This window comes from Gallinula chloropus, assembly GCF_964237585.1.
Source record: "Gallinula chloropus genome assembly, chromosome: 3".
In the NCBI taxonomy this organism is placed as follows: Eukaryota; Metazoa; Chordata; class Aves; order Gruiformes; family Rallidae; genus Gallinula; species Gallinula chloropus.
In genome coordinates, this window is record NC_140087.1 from 52,973,093 (window position 1) to 52,991,730 (window position 18,638).

General features: G+C 34.8%; 1 protein-coding gene across 1 annotated transcript in view; it reads left to right on the plus strand.

The window, feature by feature from the left end:
- The window catches only part of DNAH8 (dynein axonemal heavy chain 8), a gene marked incomplete at its 3' end in the record, with an annotated part of 121,592 nt that overhangs the window by 75,129 nt on the left and 27,825 nt on the right, over positions 1-18,638 (plus strand). The window contains exons 56-69 of the mRNA XM_084261088.1: positions 307-437; positions 783-936; positions 1,350-1,514; positions 2,063-2,289; positions 2,689-2,807; positions 6,298-6,401; positions 8,077-8,253; positions 9,552-9,719; positions 10,873-11,085; positions 12,908-13,045; positions 13,375-13,502; positions 14,487-14,658; positions 15,392-15,547; positions 17,561-17,716. Coding sequence (XP_084117214.1) covers positions 307-437; positions 783-936; positions 1,350-1,514; positions 2,063-2,289; positions 2,689-2,807; positions 6,298-6,401; positions 8,077-8,253; positions 9,552-9,719; positions 10,873-11,085; positions 12,908-13,045; positions 13,375-13,502; positions 14,487-14,658; positions 15,392-15,547; positions 17,561-17,716 — 2,208 coding nt within the window. The remainder of the gene's footprint in view (positions 1-306; positions 438-782; positions 937-1,349; positions 1,515-2,062; positions 2,290-2,688; positions 2,808-6,297; positions 6,402-8,076; positions 8,254-9,551; positions 9,720-10,872; positions 11,086-12,907; positions 13,046-13,374; positions 13,503-14,486; positions 14,659-15,391; positions 15,548-17,560; positions 17,717-18,638) is intronic.

Below are 18,638 nucleotides of genomic sequence, written 5' to 3' on the forward strand. Positions count from 1 at the left end.
AGATGATGCCTTCACCATAAAATGGAGCTGAAAATATCTCTCCCTTTATTTAAATCCTACGAATTTCTGTTTACAACCATCCTATAGTCCTATGTGCAGTTTTCTCATTAGGTAGAAAAACTTCCTACAGAATGTACAAGTTTTCTTTTGAGAGAAATTTTTTTCTGCAAATATCCCTTTTAATAATCCTTACATTTTTACCTAGTAAATTGTAGCGTATAACAGATTTTAAATTTTTCTAATTAATTATTAATTTAAATTATTAATGAGGTGGGTTTTTTTCCTTCAATTTTTTTCCCTATATAGATTTCTCGGATAATTCGAACAGCGTACGGAAATGCTTTACTTGTTGGTGTCGGTGGTTCTGGAAAGCAAAGTCTTTCAAGGTTGGCCTCCTTTATTGCTGGTTACAAAATATTTCAGATCACTTTAACCAGGTAAGAAATGCAAAAAAATATATAAATCAAATTTATACTACTTCTTACTCTTTACAGAGTAATAATTTTATGTTTTTAACATCCTTTCTTGTTTGGGTTGGTTTTTGTTTTTTTTTCATTTTGTCACCACTTACAAATGTGGAAGCAATAAATTCTTATCTGGTTTCTATACAACCCTGGATAAAATTAGAGCTGGTAAAGCTGGACTATATGTTCGCTATTCCTGAGCCAAAACTATATATGTTTACAAAGGATATCTGCACTAGCCCTTATAAAACAGTATATGAAAATAGAGGTATTCTGAGTTGTTTTGAATTAACAGGTAATGTTTGTCATTCATCCTAGAGCCTATAATATAAGCAATTTTGCAGATGATTTAAAATTCTTGTATAGAACAGCTGGACTAGAAGGACAAGGCATCACTTTTATTTTCACTGATAATGAAATAAAAGAGGAGTCATTTTTGGAATATATTAATAATCTGCTGTCTTCAGGGGAGGTGAGAGTCTTATGATAGTAAACTGGGACTTGTTCTATTTCTTTTGATAATTGTAGAAAAAATAATTATTAACTCTAAAATATTTTTAACTTTTAAAATAAGGAGTGCTCTTGGTGTGGAGTTCCTTTATCACTGTCAATGTAAAACAGGAAAAGATGAGCTGTGATGGGTATATAAGTAGCCTTTATTGAATGAGTTTTTGCTGGCTAGTCAAGATCTGTACTCTTCTGGAGTTAGACTGCCCAGTTTTTAATGCACTTTCATGAAGTCTAAATCAGGGAAGATTTTGGGGTTACATCTGTCAAAACTATGAGTAGAGAGAGATGCAGATGTAAAGAGAAAAAAGTTTGTAAACTCTATAATAATTTCAGTCATGCAATTTATTTTCTTATCTATTTTACATTTATAAAAAGATTTCCAATTTGTTTGCTCGGGATGAATTGGATGAAATGACCCAAGGATTAATAGGTGTGATGAAAAAAGAGAAGCCCCGGTGTCCTCCTACCTTTGATAATCTTTATGAATATTTTTTATCTCGGGCAAAGAAGAACTTGCACGTTGTCCTCTGCTTTTCTCCAGTAAGTTTTTTTTCCTCATGTATGTCTTCCTTATTTCCATTAGCAAATTATCATATAAGATCTGACAGGATTATTCAAGCTTTAGATTTTTAAGGAGATTTGAAGTCTGGCTATAACTGCTGAGATAAAAGTAGTAGTACAGTTGTCAGAATCTAAAACCAAAATACTTGATTTTAATCAGGTGACCAAGGAATCAAATAATTCCTCAAATATTAAAGTAATGTTTATTTTTTCCTCCTGGCATTATCTGTCCTAATACAAGTCGATGAATGTATCTTTCTGAAATTCTTGCTTGAAAAACAAGTATTTAATGAAAATTGAAGTTTTAAAATATTAAGAAACATTTGTATTTGTCATGAATGTCCTTCAAGTTCATAAAATATTAAATATTTAAGTTTTAGTAAAACACCCATATTTAAAAAAAATCTGTGTACTGTGTTCTAAGCAAAAAAAAAAAAAGCATGAAAAAATTTACTGTTTAGTTGTTTATATGAGTTAAAAATTTTGATTGACCTAATTAAGTAAATTAACAGTGTTCCTCTTTTTAGGTTGGTGAGAAGTTCCGCGCACGCTCTTTGAAATTTCCTGGTCTCATATCAGGGTGCACCATGGACTGGTTTAGTCGATGGCCCAAGGAAGCTCTTGTAGCTGTAGCCAGTTATTTCCTTTCAGAGTTTAATATGGTCTGCTCTGCGTCAGTTAAAACAGAAGTAGTAGAAACCATGGGTCTCTTTCACGACATAGTTTCAGAAAGCTGTGAGAATTATTTCCAAAGGTAATATTTTACACAAAGGCAATAGTTAATCCAAAAGTATTGCTACTTTTGTATTTTTGTATTGTTGTTTTGAACTCATTGTATTACATTAAGAAACAAGTCTCTTTTAAGGTTAATAGAAAAATAAATATGCTATATCTATATATGCAAAAAACATGAAAAATATTCATCATTATGTTGTACTATCATTATCTTCATTGCCACTTTTTAACAATCTTCAACATTGCTTATGTGGATAAGAACAATGTAATTGGAAATAAGGGTTTGCTTTATCAAGAAATCTCATTTTTAATTAATTAAAGACTCATTTTATTATAGCCTTGTTTCATTGGAAGTAATCAAATGGCTGTACATATAAGAAATATGTGCTAAATTGATGTTGCCAATAATATGTTTCAGGTTTCGAAGAAGAGCTTATGTTACACCCAAATCCTATCTCTCCTTTATCAATGGCTATAAAGAAGTTTATACTGAAAAGTTAGAGAGTATTAATGAACAAGCTGAACGTATGAAAACCGGTAAGCAAAATAGGAATAAACATACATTCTATGCGTGGTCTCAAATGACTGTTTTTTTAATATCGGACTACTTAGTCAGTGATGACTTAAATCAGTTCTGCTGGATCACAACTCAAAACTAGTGGTATATGAGGACCATTTCCAAGTGCTTCAGCTATCATCAGTCCACAATGAATCTCTTACAAAAGTGCCTGAAAGAATCTGCCAGCTTAATCATTCATCTAAGCACTATGTTAAACTTTAATATTTCCAATTTAGCATTTGTAATAGAAAGTAGAACCTGAAAATGGCCAGCGAGAGGATCTGGTTTACTAGTGGAGAGAGAGGTATCTCTAAGCACAGTTATTAATTTACTTCTGGACTTGTCTATGGAAATCTTCACTACACAATCTCAGCACTTCACAGGTGATTTATTTCAGACTTCTGCTGAGAATAAGCAGCTGTTACTTGTGATCATTTTATAACCAAGGATCTGAAATACAGAAAAGTATGATTGAAATGTTCTTCTAATTTTGGGTATCTGTTTGAAATTATGTAACTTTTGGCATTAGATTAGTACTTAGTGGGTTCAGAATACATTTCCAGTTTTCAACAGTTTACATCTAGATGTGCTTTTGTGAATCTACAAAGGCAACTGCAGAGTTCAGGAAACTCAGCCTTTATGGGAAAAGGTACTGTATGTCAATCTAACAGAACAGAGAATTCTACATGATAAGGTTTTTATATACAAAGGTAAAACAACATAGCATTTTGACAATGACTAACAATGTAGCTCGCTTACATGAAGAAAAGAATAAGAACATGTAGATATGTATCCTATTCACAGACTCTTTCCTGATTTAGAGAGGACTGTAGACAAGTGATGCTCAATATCTTTACATTATAAGTTCCCTGTATGTATCTGTTGCCAGTTCTACAAATTTGAATTTACCATTAGTCCTGCTTGAGATGAGGATAAAATCTTAAAAGCCTTGAAGAATTCGATGGGGGTGGGGGTGGTGTGTGTGTGATTTTTTTTTTTGCATTCTTTCTCCAGTTCATCTATTTTTGAAATATAATTTAAAAGTAATAACTTAAGTAGCTTCAGCACTCTCAAGAAAATGTCACATGTTGATTTTCTTAGTCTCTCACATGATGATATCACTAATTTCTGATAAAACAAAATGACCATATCTTCAAAGCAAAATGACAGTATAGATGTACATCTTCTATGCAGCATCTTTATTTCCTTGATGCTTATAAAAGCATATATGCTAGTTTAAGGTCAATACTCATGCCAGTTAGAAAATACAATAAATAGTTTCACTTGCATCAGAAAGATGCATTGTAATTCAACATGAGTACTGGTCATCCCTGTCTCCAAATGTGCTCCACTGTTCACTGCATATTAAAGAACTTTCTTGCAAAGTTTGGTTTGAATTATTTAGCTACTACATCATACATCCACCCTTTAATCCTTAGTCTTTTATCACTTAATGTCAGAAGGATTTAGAAGGTTAAAAAGATTAGCCTTGAAAGTTGTTTCAGTTTATTAGGAGATTATCCTGATATGGGATTTAAATTTTATGTTCAGCTGAGTTAATGTCAGTCTTTTCATCTCCTTATTGAATGTTTGTCCTCTATGTAATGAAGTATGGTCTGATTCAAGATGCCTTGAAAAATTGTAAGAAATATGTTGATCAATACTGATTTTTAGAAAACTCCGTGTCTTGAGCAGGGACTCAACACTGAGTATCTATATGAGCAAGGTATTTGGAAAGATAGAAGTAATCTCTTTCCTGCTTTGTTACTTTGGGTGAAAAATCTTGTAAGACAGATGAAGAAAAAAATGCCATCTGATGACAATTACAATGATTCGTGAATGCTTAACATTTTGTGTCTTCTCTCAGAATCTATCTAGGGAATCCATGGTAGAACATGGTAGATAATCTCTTTTTATGTAGAACTGTGTTTCTACAAGAAGAGCTCAGCTTAGCTTTGGTAAAGCAGTTGTGTCACCCATTCGAACAGCTTGTTGTTAGATCTGCTAAGTGAAAGTTACATGATTGAGGTGCTAAGAGTACCATGGCTTTGTATCTTTATAAAGATTAGTATAACTTTCTATATTCACTGCTTTTCTGCAGTCATCATTCAGACAAGTTACAAAATATAGCAACAGCCATAAAGATTACTTGATTCTCTCCGTAAGTGCAAAGTATATGCTGACTTTTTAACTTTAGATAAGTTGTAGCTGGGAGCAGTAAGGTTCTTACATGGAGTTCTGCACATCTCTCTGGAAAACACTATTCCTGTTCCTAATGCCTAAATCAGGCATTCATTTATGACTACAAGCACTAAATGATTTGCTGTAATGTTTCAGACTTGCCTTTTGGTGGGGAAAAATAAAGAGCCTGTGAATGGCAGAATCCTGGTTGGGGGCAGCTGTGTCAGAAGAAAGAGAAATGTGCTAGGAGAGAATACTTGACTGTGTGAGATGTGGTAACAGAAAAGTGGATACACATCACAGGGAAACAGTACACATGAAATGTACAACTGCTGTGTGCTCTGTTAGGGAGATAAGAGAAATCTTTCCAGGGAAACTGTAAGATTTTTAGATTCCATAATGAAGAAGCGAGAAGAGGCAGGAGAGGCTTCAGCATGCAATGTGGAGCTCAGAAATTGCCAAAAATCTGTGCTCAAATTTATGAGCAAGAAATGATGGAAAAAAAGAATGAATGGGAAAGACTGAAGAATTATAGAGGGAGCAAACTCATCTCTTTCTGGGCAACAGTTGCTGTGAGACCAGCCTCTATGGATGGTTGCTTCAGCACATGTAAGAGGTGTGATGGGACTGGCCATGAGCCAGGTGGGCACAGACACGTTTATACACTTTTCTGTATCTCTGGTCACCAGAGACAAGACAGAGCAAACTGAATATGCAGGGGCTGGTGGTCGTAATCTTGCTGTGACCTCTGCAACCACTTTTGGTGACCATTTCTTCCTAGAAAGAACTCTTTATCCGAAAGCGGTTATGGATGTTAATATTTATGTTATTTCCTCATGCAATGATACAAAGGCAGTGTCGGTCTGATTTTCTGATTGTCGTGTGACTTTATGACACAAAATATCCTTAACATAACCCTCTTCCCTTTTTTCTTTTTTAAGAAGGCCATATAATGAGCATAAAGATATACATTATTGCAGGGAATATTCCAACTGTACACTTTTAGGTACTGTTTACAGCTATTACAAACTAAAACTATGTATGGTTTTCTCTTTTGAAATATCAAGTTTGTTTATAATAATTTTAAACCTTGTCAAATTATTTTTGTCCCTGAAAAGTGAATAGTAAGTACAGTCATAATAGTATGACTGCTTACGAACACGTTCTTTTCATTACAGAAATTTAAATGAGAAGACAAGGTAAAAGGCATTTGGTATCTAGACCTAGATTGTTTATCTATCTAGGAAGAAAAAAACATTTTCTGAATTTCATCTTTTTACTCAATAGGTTTGTCTAAACTTATGGAGGCCAGTGAATCTGTTGCTAAACTCTCTCAGGAGCTGGCTGTTAAGGAGAAGGAACTGGCTTTGGCATCTGTTAAGGCAGATGAAGTAAGTACTTAAGTGCAGGATAGCAAAAGGCAGTAGATAACACCAGGATATATAGTGGGATAAAGTGCTATTGCAGAATTACCTCATAAATTGTACAAGGCAAAAAAACATGCATTGTGGTCTTAAAATAAGATTTCACTCCTCTGTAACAGGTTGATTCGGCATTTGCTTCTGAAAGTGAGAAACTTCAAAACTGCAACAGATGTTCAGTGCAGTTCTCCTCCCTTTTCTTATTTCTATAAGCATCAGCTTTCATTTTTTTGTTTCATGGGACTTTTTTCCATGTGGCTGATTGACTTCTATTAAAGTAGGGGTTATATATGCATTTAATTGCAGGTAAGAAGTTAACAGATGACAAGAGGACTTCACTATCCCAAAATTGCTTAGGAAAACATTCATCACAGTTCAGTTCCTGCTTTTTCTTTTTTTTTTTTTTTTTCGCTAACAAGATGTCCATCTGTTTGTGAGACTGGTGGCCTGGTAGAAATCTAGTTTCCAAAACAGCTGTCTGGAAATGTATGTTTAGTATTAATATGGGCATTCTGGTTTCTGAAAGATGCCATGATTCTATGATGGTGCATATTTAAATACACTGGAGAGCAAGCTTTTGACCAGTGATGGCTAAGTGTCTGCCGGCATTCTTCAAGTCTTTTAACTTACAAGAGAGAAAATTCTGACAGAAAGAGATGAAATTACACTTCTCACATCTCGAATTATGACGTATACACTGGTAGAGTTCACGTTGTTTACTATTTATATTTGATATACATTTTGAAATTAGTCTCTGGCAATCATACACAGTTCATTTAATATGACACTACTTATGAGTCATCAGAAGTAGAAGACATATGGACAAATAATAAAAAACCTGACTTTAATTGAAACTGGTTTTAATTGTTCATATTCTATGTATTTTTTTCTTCCCTTAGTACTAGGGTGCATAGAAACCTGAGTTGGGTTTCAAAAAATAAATATTGAGGGTTTTGGGGATTTTATCTTCGATGTTTTTTCTCATAAGTATTTGAGAACATTAATTATGTTTTTGTAAATGCATACATAGTACTACCCTTCCTTGGCTATATAGCTGATCCCCATGAAAAAGCATTCTAACACCAGCTGTATGTCACACCTGATGAAGAGAATTTAAAAAATGTGTACTGAGGAACTAAAAACAAATTAATAATTTCATTCTTTGAATTTGCATAGGGCTCTGGACAGGCTAATTCGAATTAAATCTTTTTAGATTAAAGGAGTAAGAGAAGCTCACCATTGGTTTGCAATGAGTTTGCATTTTTCCATTAGGTTTATTAGCTGTAGTAAAATTATAGTGAAAAATGGAAATATTTATTGTACTGAAAAAGTCTAGGTGCGAACAGGATAAAAAACATCATAGGATGAAAGGTTACTGAGAAGTCTTCTATCCATTATAAAAATAGATCACTTTTTCTATTCAACCCTTGCCAAGATACTTATATGACATTGTGAAGATTCTGTAATTTGTATGAATTTTTATAATATAATTATTTAATGCTATACGTATTTAGCATTAGCTTTGTATTTTTCTGTATAAATACCCTTTACATATCTGTCTTCTTTTGTGTCTGAGAACTTTATAATCTGTTCCACCTTTTTGATCTATGCATTTTATATTTTATGTGTTTATTATTAATTCCAGGTACTAGCAGAAGTCACAGAAAGCACTAAAGCTGCATCTAAAGTAAAAAATGAAGTTCAGGGTGTGAAAGATAAAGCACAAAAAATTGTAGATGAAATTGATATAGAAAAAGTGAAAGCAGAGCGTAAACTGGAGGCAGCTAAACCAGCATTAGAAGAAGCAGAAGCTGCACTGAATGTGAGTAAAATTCTTTATAGTTTAGTACTATTTGAGCCACTTGTGAAAGGAAGGCTAGAGCCACCTACGTGCAGTTGTCACTTGGTTTTGACCAAGTTACCAGCTATTCACAGTTGGTGATCATGTCTCTGAATATCTATGGAGCTCTTATTTTGCTTTATGTGTGTATTATTATCGTGGTTTTACCCCGGCTGAGAGCCGAGATTCACACAGCTGCCTGCTCCTTAAAGGAAAAGAGCAGGGGAAGAGGGAAGGGGTGGGGGGTGAGAGGCAAGAGAAGGGAAAAGGAAGGGGCAAATAACCCCAAAACCAAGAAACTAAAAGGCCCGTGGGTTGGGATAAGGATAGTTTACTAAGATAATAGAAAGATAAAATATAACAATGCTAACAGGACTTTAGAGCAAAACCAATATGAAACTGTTGATACATGATGCAGTTTCTCACCAACCCACACAACTCAGGCCGTGCCACCCAGAGCCGTCCCGGAGCCCGACCATCCCCCAAGAACTGCGTGTCCCGGAGCCGCCCCCGTTCTTCTTCCCATCAGCCCCCCGATATCCTGGGCAGGACGTAATTGGCATGGAATACTCTCTTCGGTCAGTTGGGTCACCTGTCCTGGCTTCGCCCCTCCTTTCTCTTAAATAGAGAAATATGAAGAGCTGAGAAAGTCCTTGACTGTCTGACCGCAACTAAAAACATCAGGGTGTTATCAGCACTGATTCCATTTTAACTCTCAAACACAGCATTCCATCCACTGCTACAAATGAAGCTAACTCCATCCTGACCAAAACCAGGACAATTATATAGACACAAATTAATATGTTAGTTTTGAAGTTTGCAACAATTTATTCTTTCTGTATTAGTTATTGAACTAGAACCCAACAAAAGCAACCAATTCCATCTCAGAATGATGACCCTTGACCTTTAAAAATCCAACATAATATTTTACCAAGGAAACTGCTTTTAATCAAGCCCTATGAAATGTTACAATATACTTTTCTTCAGCCACTTAGACTAATAAATTTAATACCACTGTTCCATGTATTAAAATTTTATTTTTGAAGAATGTCTTTAGCATTGGGAAAATATTGTTGTCTAATACATATTCATTAAAATTTATTAAAGTTTAATGAAATTATTACATTCATTAAAATAAGCCTAGTTACTCACTTTTTTTGTATGTTCTTAGTATGAACTTGCCACAGGGCAAAGTATGACAAACATTAAAATCGAGATATTGAATGGAAAAATATAATAATGTTATTGATGCAGGATTCTGTTATGTTTTTCTTGAATAGACCATCAAACCAGTGGATATTGCTACTGTTAGAAAACTTGCCAAACCTCCTCACCTAATTATGAGGATCATGGACTGTTGTCTGCTACTATTCCAAAAACCACTAGATCCAGTTACCATGGATCCTGAAAAGCCTTGCTGCAAGCCATCATGGGGAGAATCATTAAAAGTAAGTAGTTTTCAGTGTTTCTTAAGTGTCAGAAATAGCAATCTGCATATCAGAGAATTTATGGTGCTGTTTACTCAAAACAAGACAGAACTTTGTAAAAATGCAAAAATAAGGTTTTCATGTAGACATAGTATATAAATAGCTTATTTGGTAGCAAGTAGTGGGTGAATTGCTTAGAGACTTGCAGTAGAAGCTCTAGATTTTCCTTGTCCTATTCCTGTCATAGGTCCTAACAGCAAATAAATAAATCATACCCATCATGTGACAGGTGTTGGAGTAACCGCAGTGCCTGTCACGGGGTTTCAAGTAGCCACAGTGCCTCTTGGTTTCTTTTCCCTTTCTTCTCCCTAAGGATGCTGCATCATATCAAGAATTATTTGGTAGATGTCCATGGCCAAGCACAGTGCAGTTAAGTTGTACTTCCTTGGAATAGTCACAGCATTTTCCTTTCAAATATTCTATCACTTAATCGGGGTCCTGTGGTTGTTTGGGAATGAAGTTCCAAACCATTGGAGGTGAGAAGGTCTTTATATACCTGTCCTTATTTTCCAACATGTGGTGCCACCCGTGACTATCCAGTCTCAGGGCAGTTTCTTAACTCCAAACAAGACCTGAAACACATTCAGGAGGTCTATGAATAGGAGCATGCTGGTTTGAACTTTTCATATGGATGGATATTAAAAAATCTCAATAGCTATTGTAACTGGCCTGGAGGAGAAGGGAAAGATGAATGAGTAGGGGAAAAGTGCCCTCCCTTGTCTCTGCCATAGATTGGCTCTGCAAGGAGAAAAGATAAAGAGTGTAATCTCTGAGGGTTTATTTTGATTTAGTTTGAGTTTTCTTAGGGTCGTGTTTTTATGAAATGTTTCTCCCTAAATACTTTTTAAATGGCAGTGCAGGAATAGGGAAGATGGAAAATACATTAATAACTTTCAAGCCAAGTTACTGGAGTTTAACTGCTTAAAACTTAAGAGTAATTGAAGGCATTAGGGAGGAGTTACAACTGAATAATACACTTAGAATTTTGACTGTATGAATTATCTCTTTTTGAAGAATAATTTTAGAAATATTCTTTAAGATATTCACCTATGAACAAGATTTTAAATGTAAAATGTGTAAGTAACTTTTAAATATCCTGTGTTGTATTTTGCAGCTTATGAGTGGCCCATTCTTGCAGAGTCTACAGCAGTTTCCTAAGGATTCAATCAATGAAGAGACAGTGGAATTACTTCAGCCTTACTTTGATATGGAAGACTATACATTGGAGCATGGTAAAAAGGTGTGCGGTAATGTGGCAGGACTCCTCTCTTGGACACAAGCCATGGCAATATTCTATGGTGTTAACAGAGAAGTCTTACCTCTTAAGGTAATACATCATTTCTTGCTTTGTGTTTGCTTTCCAGGCAATTTAATTTCATTTACTTCATATATTTAGATAAGTTATTTAAGAAATAATTACCTGTAGACAGCAGGGGCGAAAGTAGTATAAGAGCAGAATCCCGCCCCCCCCCCCAGATCCTTCTCTTGACTCTAGATAGAATACAGAACAAAAACTTGGCCTAGATTGTTTAGTGTGCTCTGGTTTACTGTGTGCAGTGAAAGCTGTCTTCAGTCTTTGTTTTTATTAACTTATACTTACTCTGTAATTGTTTTCAAAGAGAAATTATCTAAATTTAGGGTCCGAAAGACAGGTTTGCAACTATTTTACCTTCTTAGGCCCAGTCTGGATTACTGTGTCCAGGTCTGGGGCCCCCAATACAATAAAGATGTAGAACTGTTGGAGAGGGTTCAGAGGAGGGCAATGAAGATGATCAGAGGGTTGGAGCACCTGCCCTACTAAGAGAGGCTGAGGATGCTGGGCTTGTTCAGCCTAGAGAAGAGAAGGCTGCGGGGGGACCTCATTGTAGCCTTCCAGTACCTGAAGAGATCATACAAACAGGAGGGGAATCAACTTTTTAAAAGGGTAGACAATGGCAGGACAAGGGGGAATGGATTAAAGCTAAAGGAAGGAAGTTTTTTACAGAGAGAGTGGTGAGGTGCTGGAACAGGCTGCTCAGAGAGGTGGTGGATGCCCCATCCCTGGAGGTGTTCAAGGCCAGGTTGGATGGGGCCCTGGGCAGCCTTGTGTAGCTCCAGGCCTGGAGGTCGGTGTCCCTGCCTGTGGCAGGGGTTTGGAGCTCTATGATCCTTGGGGTCCCTTCCAAACCAGACTATTCTATGATTCTTTGCTTATACATTAACTTGGAGTGCAGGACTTATATCTTGCCCAATTAGCATTCTGAAGAGATTCAAAGCTCACATCAGTAAAGGATTTATATTGCACTAATGGTAACCAAACTGGGTAAAACATTTTTGAGAATAATTTTTACTTTACTGTGGGTGGTCCTTATGATTTTTGTGAAGATTTCAATAAAAAAAAAATTATCAGAGGTAAAGACCACATAGAAACTCAAATGCAGCAATAGTTGCTTTTTTGGACTCTAAAACAAGTATTTAATCCCAATATGTAGCACAGTATACACCTACAGACACCAAAAAAAAAAGGTGGGGGGAGGGGGAGAAGCATCTGACTGGTGATACCAGATCTTTTTGACTTTTTTTCCTATGGTAGAAGTGTTATTTACAAAATCACCATTAATGCAGGTGGATGAAAAAATAAATAGCAATTTCTGTGTTCAGTGTAAATACCAGCTTAGGAGCAATAGAAAGATTCACTGGTTTAGAACCGTAGTTTTGGAGTGGGTAAAAGCTACATTGTTAGCTCTTAAAGGACGAATGTCCTGTTTTTGTGATTGTTGATGACTACAAAATGTACAATTAAAAAAGAAAAAATCAAGCATATTATCAAGCAAGAAGATTGAGTGATTGATCCTTTAGGCTAATCACTACATAAAGATCAGGAGCCTTTCTTAACCAGCTTCTTTAAATTTTCTTTTTTTTTAAAGAAAGAAAGTTGGCAATATATAGTTGGAACTTGGACTACCACATCATTATTTAAGAAAAAAATAATCATATCTGCACAATGTGTGACATAATTTTCACATTAAATATTTTTAAAATTTATATAAATATTAATTTGAGTTATGTTTCTGTCTTATCTCATGATTATCAATTAAGCAAGCTTAAAATAATTCATCACAATATATTCAAATCTTGTATGATTATTGTCTTAGTATTTCTCTTTGTAGGCTAACTTGGCAAAACAAGAAGGCCACCTGGCAGTAGCTAATGCAGAATTAGCAAAGGCTCAGAAGGCTTTAGATGAAAAGCAGGCTGAGCTGGATAAAGTGCAGGCAAAGTTTGATGCAGCAATGAAAGAGAAAACGGTGAGATAAAAGTATTTGAGTATTACAAAAAATGCTTGTATACAGTATCATTATGTAATCAGGAATTGATACAAATACGCACATAGGGCCTGCTATCTGGAAGGACATGGATGAGGTTCAGGTATAAAGATAAGAGTTTTAAATCTATGTTGTCTCTAATTTCCTTCATTCTGTGTATAAGAACATATTGGATAATAGATGGACTTAGAGTTCTCAAGAATTAGTTTTAAATAAATATAAGAAATATGAGAGGATAAAATATATAAAAGAACTCTTTAGATTTTTGTAATATATTATTAGATTAATAAGAGCATGTTTTTCAATTTTAGGACTTACTGAATGATGCAGAAACGTGCAGAAGAAAGATGCAAGCAGCCTCCCTGCTTATAGATGGACTGAGTGGAGAAAAAGTTAGGTGGACCCAGCAAAGCAAAGAATTTAAATCACAGATTAAAAGGTATCTAATTCATCAGAGGAAAAAAAAATAGACCACAAAATACATGTTCAAACTGTGGAGCAAGTAAGCAATTTAATAGCTTTAATAGTTGTAATTAATTTTGCTCCTGGAAATCTTAATATCGTTACAGAATTAAATGTATTATCCTGAAACTTGAATTGTTCTACCATGATAACTGAATACTGAGTGCTTGTGTTTGAGTGCAGAACAATACCTTCAATTTTGGAATTTATTTCCAAAGTGATTATTTCTAATGCAGTTATGTGCTTGGATTACAGCTGACTCACCTGACCAACTAACACTGCACCTCATTCAAATATTTCCAATAGGCAGGAGACAGGGATGTCTAAGGCTGACATTGAGAAGGAAAATGGAAGGATTCCTGGCTAATAGTGGATAGGAAAAGATGAATCTCTTGATATTCATCTTGACATACTTGAATTTTAAAAAGGAGGCTGTTTTGCTGTCCAAATGACAAAATGTTGAATATCCTAGGAGCTTGAGATTCTACTTGTGTAGGAAACAGGAAATATGTCAAAGTGGTTGCTTAAGCTAAAGAGCCTAAACTTTCAGGCTCAACTTCTGTGGAATGCATCTACTTCCATAAATTCCCTATGGAGAAATTAGGCATTTCTGGTGAGGTCTGCTCATTCCAAGATAATTAAGTTTGTATATTTTGATAAATATTGTATTCCAGACACTTTTTAAAGAAATAAAGTGATTTCTTGCTTCAGTTATGAAAGAAAGAGTAGTTGTCATCAATGTTTTATTACTTCATAAGAGTGAAAATAATATTTTCATGCAATACTACTCTTTAAGTTTCACCACAAAAATAATTTGGAAACACAATGAAACTACTTTTTCTTAAAGAATAAGGATTAATTCCTTGAATTTTCATCAGAACAGAAAGGCTGTATTTCAAAAGCTGGTTGTCTAAATCAAATTGTACATCACCTCTTAATCATGATTTTGTTCCTTTTCTAGACTTGTGGGAGATGTACTGCTCTGCACAGGTTTTCTTTCATATTGTGGACCTTTTAACCAAAGCTTCAGGAAACTTTTGCTTAAAGATTTATGGGAAGCAGAGATAAGAGCCCATAAAATCCCCTTTTCTGAAAACTTGAACCTGATCGCTATGTTGGTAGATCCACCAACAGTAAGTGTTTGGTTTCTCGTGGGTTTCATTTTAATTTCAGTGAACATATTCATGTTAGCCAGCATTATGTTTGCTTAGAACAGAACGATAATCCCTGATGTTGCTTTGCAGTGTAGTTCTGTGGTGGCCAACTGTTCTTGGTAATTGCTGTTAAACATCTGAGTAGTGAGCAGTTTTTAGATACCTAAGCAACATCTATATTATAAACAAAGGACATATTAAATAATTAGACAATTGCTAGCTAGATAGTGCACTTTCAAGTATCACAACAGCTGTAGAACATATACCTACTAAAACTGTGGGGTTTGTTTTTAACTTTTAGATCTGTCAATATTACCTGAGACCAATTTCCAAAATAATTTTTATATCAAAGATAAAATTTTGAAAAGAATCTATAAAGTTTTTTCATTCAGTGTGAATGTATGAGAAGCCAGGAGACAGTGTCAGAATCTTCATGTTTCCTCCAGTAAATACTAAACCCTGAAAACTCTCAGCCTGGTTTTCTCATGATCCCCATGTTTAATTTGACTGTCATGTTAACTTTTGACATTCTTACACATTTAAAATAGATTTTTTAAATCATTCTATAAAGTAAAAAAAAAAAAAATCACTTTTCAGCAGGTTCAGATATGCTACCCTTTTGGCTTGATGTCTCCACTGTTTTTTAGAACAATCATAATTGCAGGATAATTTCAGTGGTATTTTATTCCCATCTTTTTATATTATTATGCAGATAAGTGAGTGGAATCTTCAAGGACTGCCTGGAGATGATTTCTCAATTCAGAATGGTATCATTGTCACTAAGGCAACTAGATACCCCCTTTTGATAGACCCACAAACTCAAGGAAAATCATGGATTAAAAAGAAAGAACAGGATAATGAATTACAGGTGAACATTTTTTTAAAGGATTAATGTGCTGTATTATATTCCTTCAAATATCACTTAAGGATGTGTCTGCATTTCAGTCAGTGTACCTCATACACACATATCTGCAGTAACTAACTTGTATGGAGATTTATGGTGTAGATGTATCAGGAGGGAACTTTACAAGTGCTGCAAATCCCATTCAAGGACTTGAAAAATATAGTAAGTAAATATGGTATAAAACCAAGCAAGAAATACGAAAGAGAAGGAGGAAGCTTTGTGTTTGAAATCAGTGAGTATATTCCTTATGCAGAGAACAAGATGGTGAAAAGTATAGCAAAAGAGTATAGCATGAAAGTTAATGGCAATAAACTGGGCAACTGATTACAGGCAAATGCAGGACAAGTTACAGCTTTGAAATGCCTGCAAACTGCTTACCTTATGTAGACCAGAATTTGGAACCCAAGATGGAATTCATACATGAAGTTACTGATATCAAAGTAAATTGAGGGCAACCAGTTTAAATGAAACCCTAGACTAGAATCTGTCTATTCTAGTGTTACTGCAGTTTTAATAGCTATTTTATAACTTAAGCCAATAGTCTTAAATGTCTCCTGAAATAATATACAGAGATGTTCATGTGTCACCTGTAGTTTGCATCACAAATGAATTTTTCACAAATTAAATAGCATGGGAAAAGTAACCTGCATCATAAGCAATATCTCCCATGTCCTCCTGAATCTCAATACATGTTGGGGGGGTTTCAGATCTCTAGATTTTGAAGATTTTAAGTCTTTGAGTAAAGTGAACGTGAAGTTTGTGCTTATCATTTTATTGGTAACAAAGCAAACCATCAGAACCACAGAAAAGTTGAGGTTGGAAGAATCATTTATTCCAGTCTACCTGTTCAGAGCGGGATCTACTAAAACAGGTTGCCCAGGACTTTGTCCACTTGGGTTTTGAATACCTACAAGGAGATGGAGACTTCTCTGGTCAATCTGTGTTAGAGTTTTTTCTTATGTTTAAATGTAATTACCTATATTTCAATTTGTCCCCATTGCATTTTGTCCCGTTACTGTGTGCCACTAAAAGGAATCTGTCTCACTTTCTTCATTTGCAGGTATTTATACAGGTAAATATCCTTGTGAGCCTTCTTGAGGCTAAACAGTCCTAGCTTTCTTCATATGTCAAGTGCTTCAATCCCTTCATAATCTTAGTGGTCCTTTGCTGGACTAACTTCAGAGTCTAGAAGTATATAGATATGTGCCTCCACTACTGAACAGAGTGGAATGATTGCCTTCCTCAAACTGCTGGTAATCTTTGTCCTAATGCAACCCAAACACTAATGACCTTTGCTGGAAAGGCAGATTGTAGTTGAGCTCATGCTCAACTTCTTGTCCACCAAGACCCCGAAGTCCTTTTCTGCAAAGCTGTTTTTCAGTAGAATTGGCCCTATTTCATACCTGTAGAGAAAATCTTGAGAATAATATGGGGACTTTCTGAAATTCAAAGTCTAGGAAGCAATATGAAATTAGCGTTTTATTTATTATTCGTGTCTTTTAATGATTTAATATATTACAAATCTCATTTAATGCTATTTCAGGCATCTGATTTCATGGTATGGCAACAGCAATTCTTCTGTTAAACTGAATTCAGGTTTCCAAAAAGAATTTCTCAGCCCTTCAAAGCTAAAGTTAGAAAATCTAGTCCTCAGATTAGACAATTATGCTAGTTGTTTCTGACTTCAAAATATATTTAACATCTTCAATTCCCAGTAAGCTGCACGACATTGCCAGGTACATTATAACTCATAGTGAAGTTCTGAGAATTCCATTACAGACAATCTTTTACTTCATTTTTTTCATGGTACTTTTCATGGCATGCACAACTAATCCTGCATAAATTGCTGCACAGTCAAAGTTTATTGTTCTTTAAAATGCAATTAACAAAAAAAATTAGATAATTTCCGACTTAGATCTATGATGTTTTTGAGGCAATCTTTTTGTTCTGATATCAATATATAATTTACTTTTGTAGGTAACAAGTTTGAATGACAAGCATTTTCGTACACACTTAGAAGATAGCCTTTCACTGGGGCGATCACTTGTTATTGAAGATATAGGTGAAGAATTGGATCCAGTCCTTGATAATATATTAGAAAAGAATTTCATTAAATCTGGAACTTCTTTTACGGTTAGTAATCAACCATAATACCTGGAATAAGTAATTAGCATTGCCAAATGATATTTTAGTTTTTTATTCCAAACCTCTGCTGAATTACATGAATTCTCTATTCAATAGGGTAGTGTCAGGAGTCAAACAGAACTAATAAAATATAGCAGGCACACCCTCAGGTGAACACTAAATTCATTACTTCAAAATTTGAGATTAACTACTGAAGATTCCAAACTAGAACCAGTTATGTGTATCCTGTTGAATGTTTACAATACTCTCTATTGATTTTCAGGCAAATTCATTTTACACCCTTTAACAGTACTAATAGAATTGAAAAGATCTCTTTCTTCAAATATGATTGTAGCAACTGCAGAATCTTTAATCTGAAAAACTGTTTTCTGTTGGAACAAGCCCAAAAGCATGAAGCTTTATCACCAATATTAACTATACTCTAAACTTTGAAAAATAATGAGTCTTTTTTGACTCATTAGATAAAGAAATTGCTCCCAAATTTTAAAAACAACCTCACTTCAATCATCCTGAAATGAAAGGATTGCATATGCTGTGTATTTCCATGTGTATTTTTCTCAAGTAATCTTAATTACCTGGTTGGGATAGAAGAGAGATGGTAGACCAGATTTTAGATTATAATGACAATAAAATGGTTGTTATTTTTGTGGAGCAGTTTTATTTGGAATGTCAGAGCAAATATGCTTAAGGTAGTCATTTTCTCCTATTCCTCCTTAAGCCAGGTATTTGAAGTGGCCTTGAAGGGTCATATAGAGTGATCAGATTTCCTTGTCCACATGCAGCTTTCAAGTTAGATTGCTGATATTGAATATCTTAACTTCTTTAAATTTGTGTGGAAAACTCTGAATAAATTTAAACTCCCTTTAGAATGGTTCTTTAAGATCTGCTTAGTCTTAAAAATACAATTCAT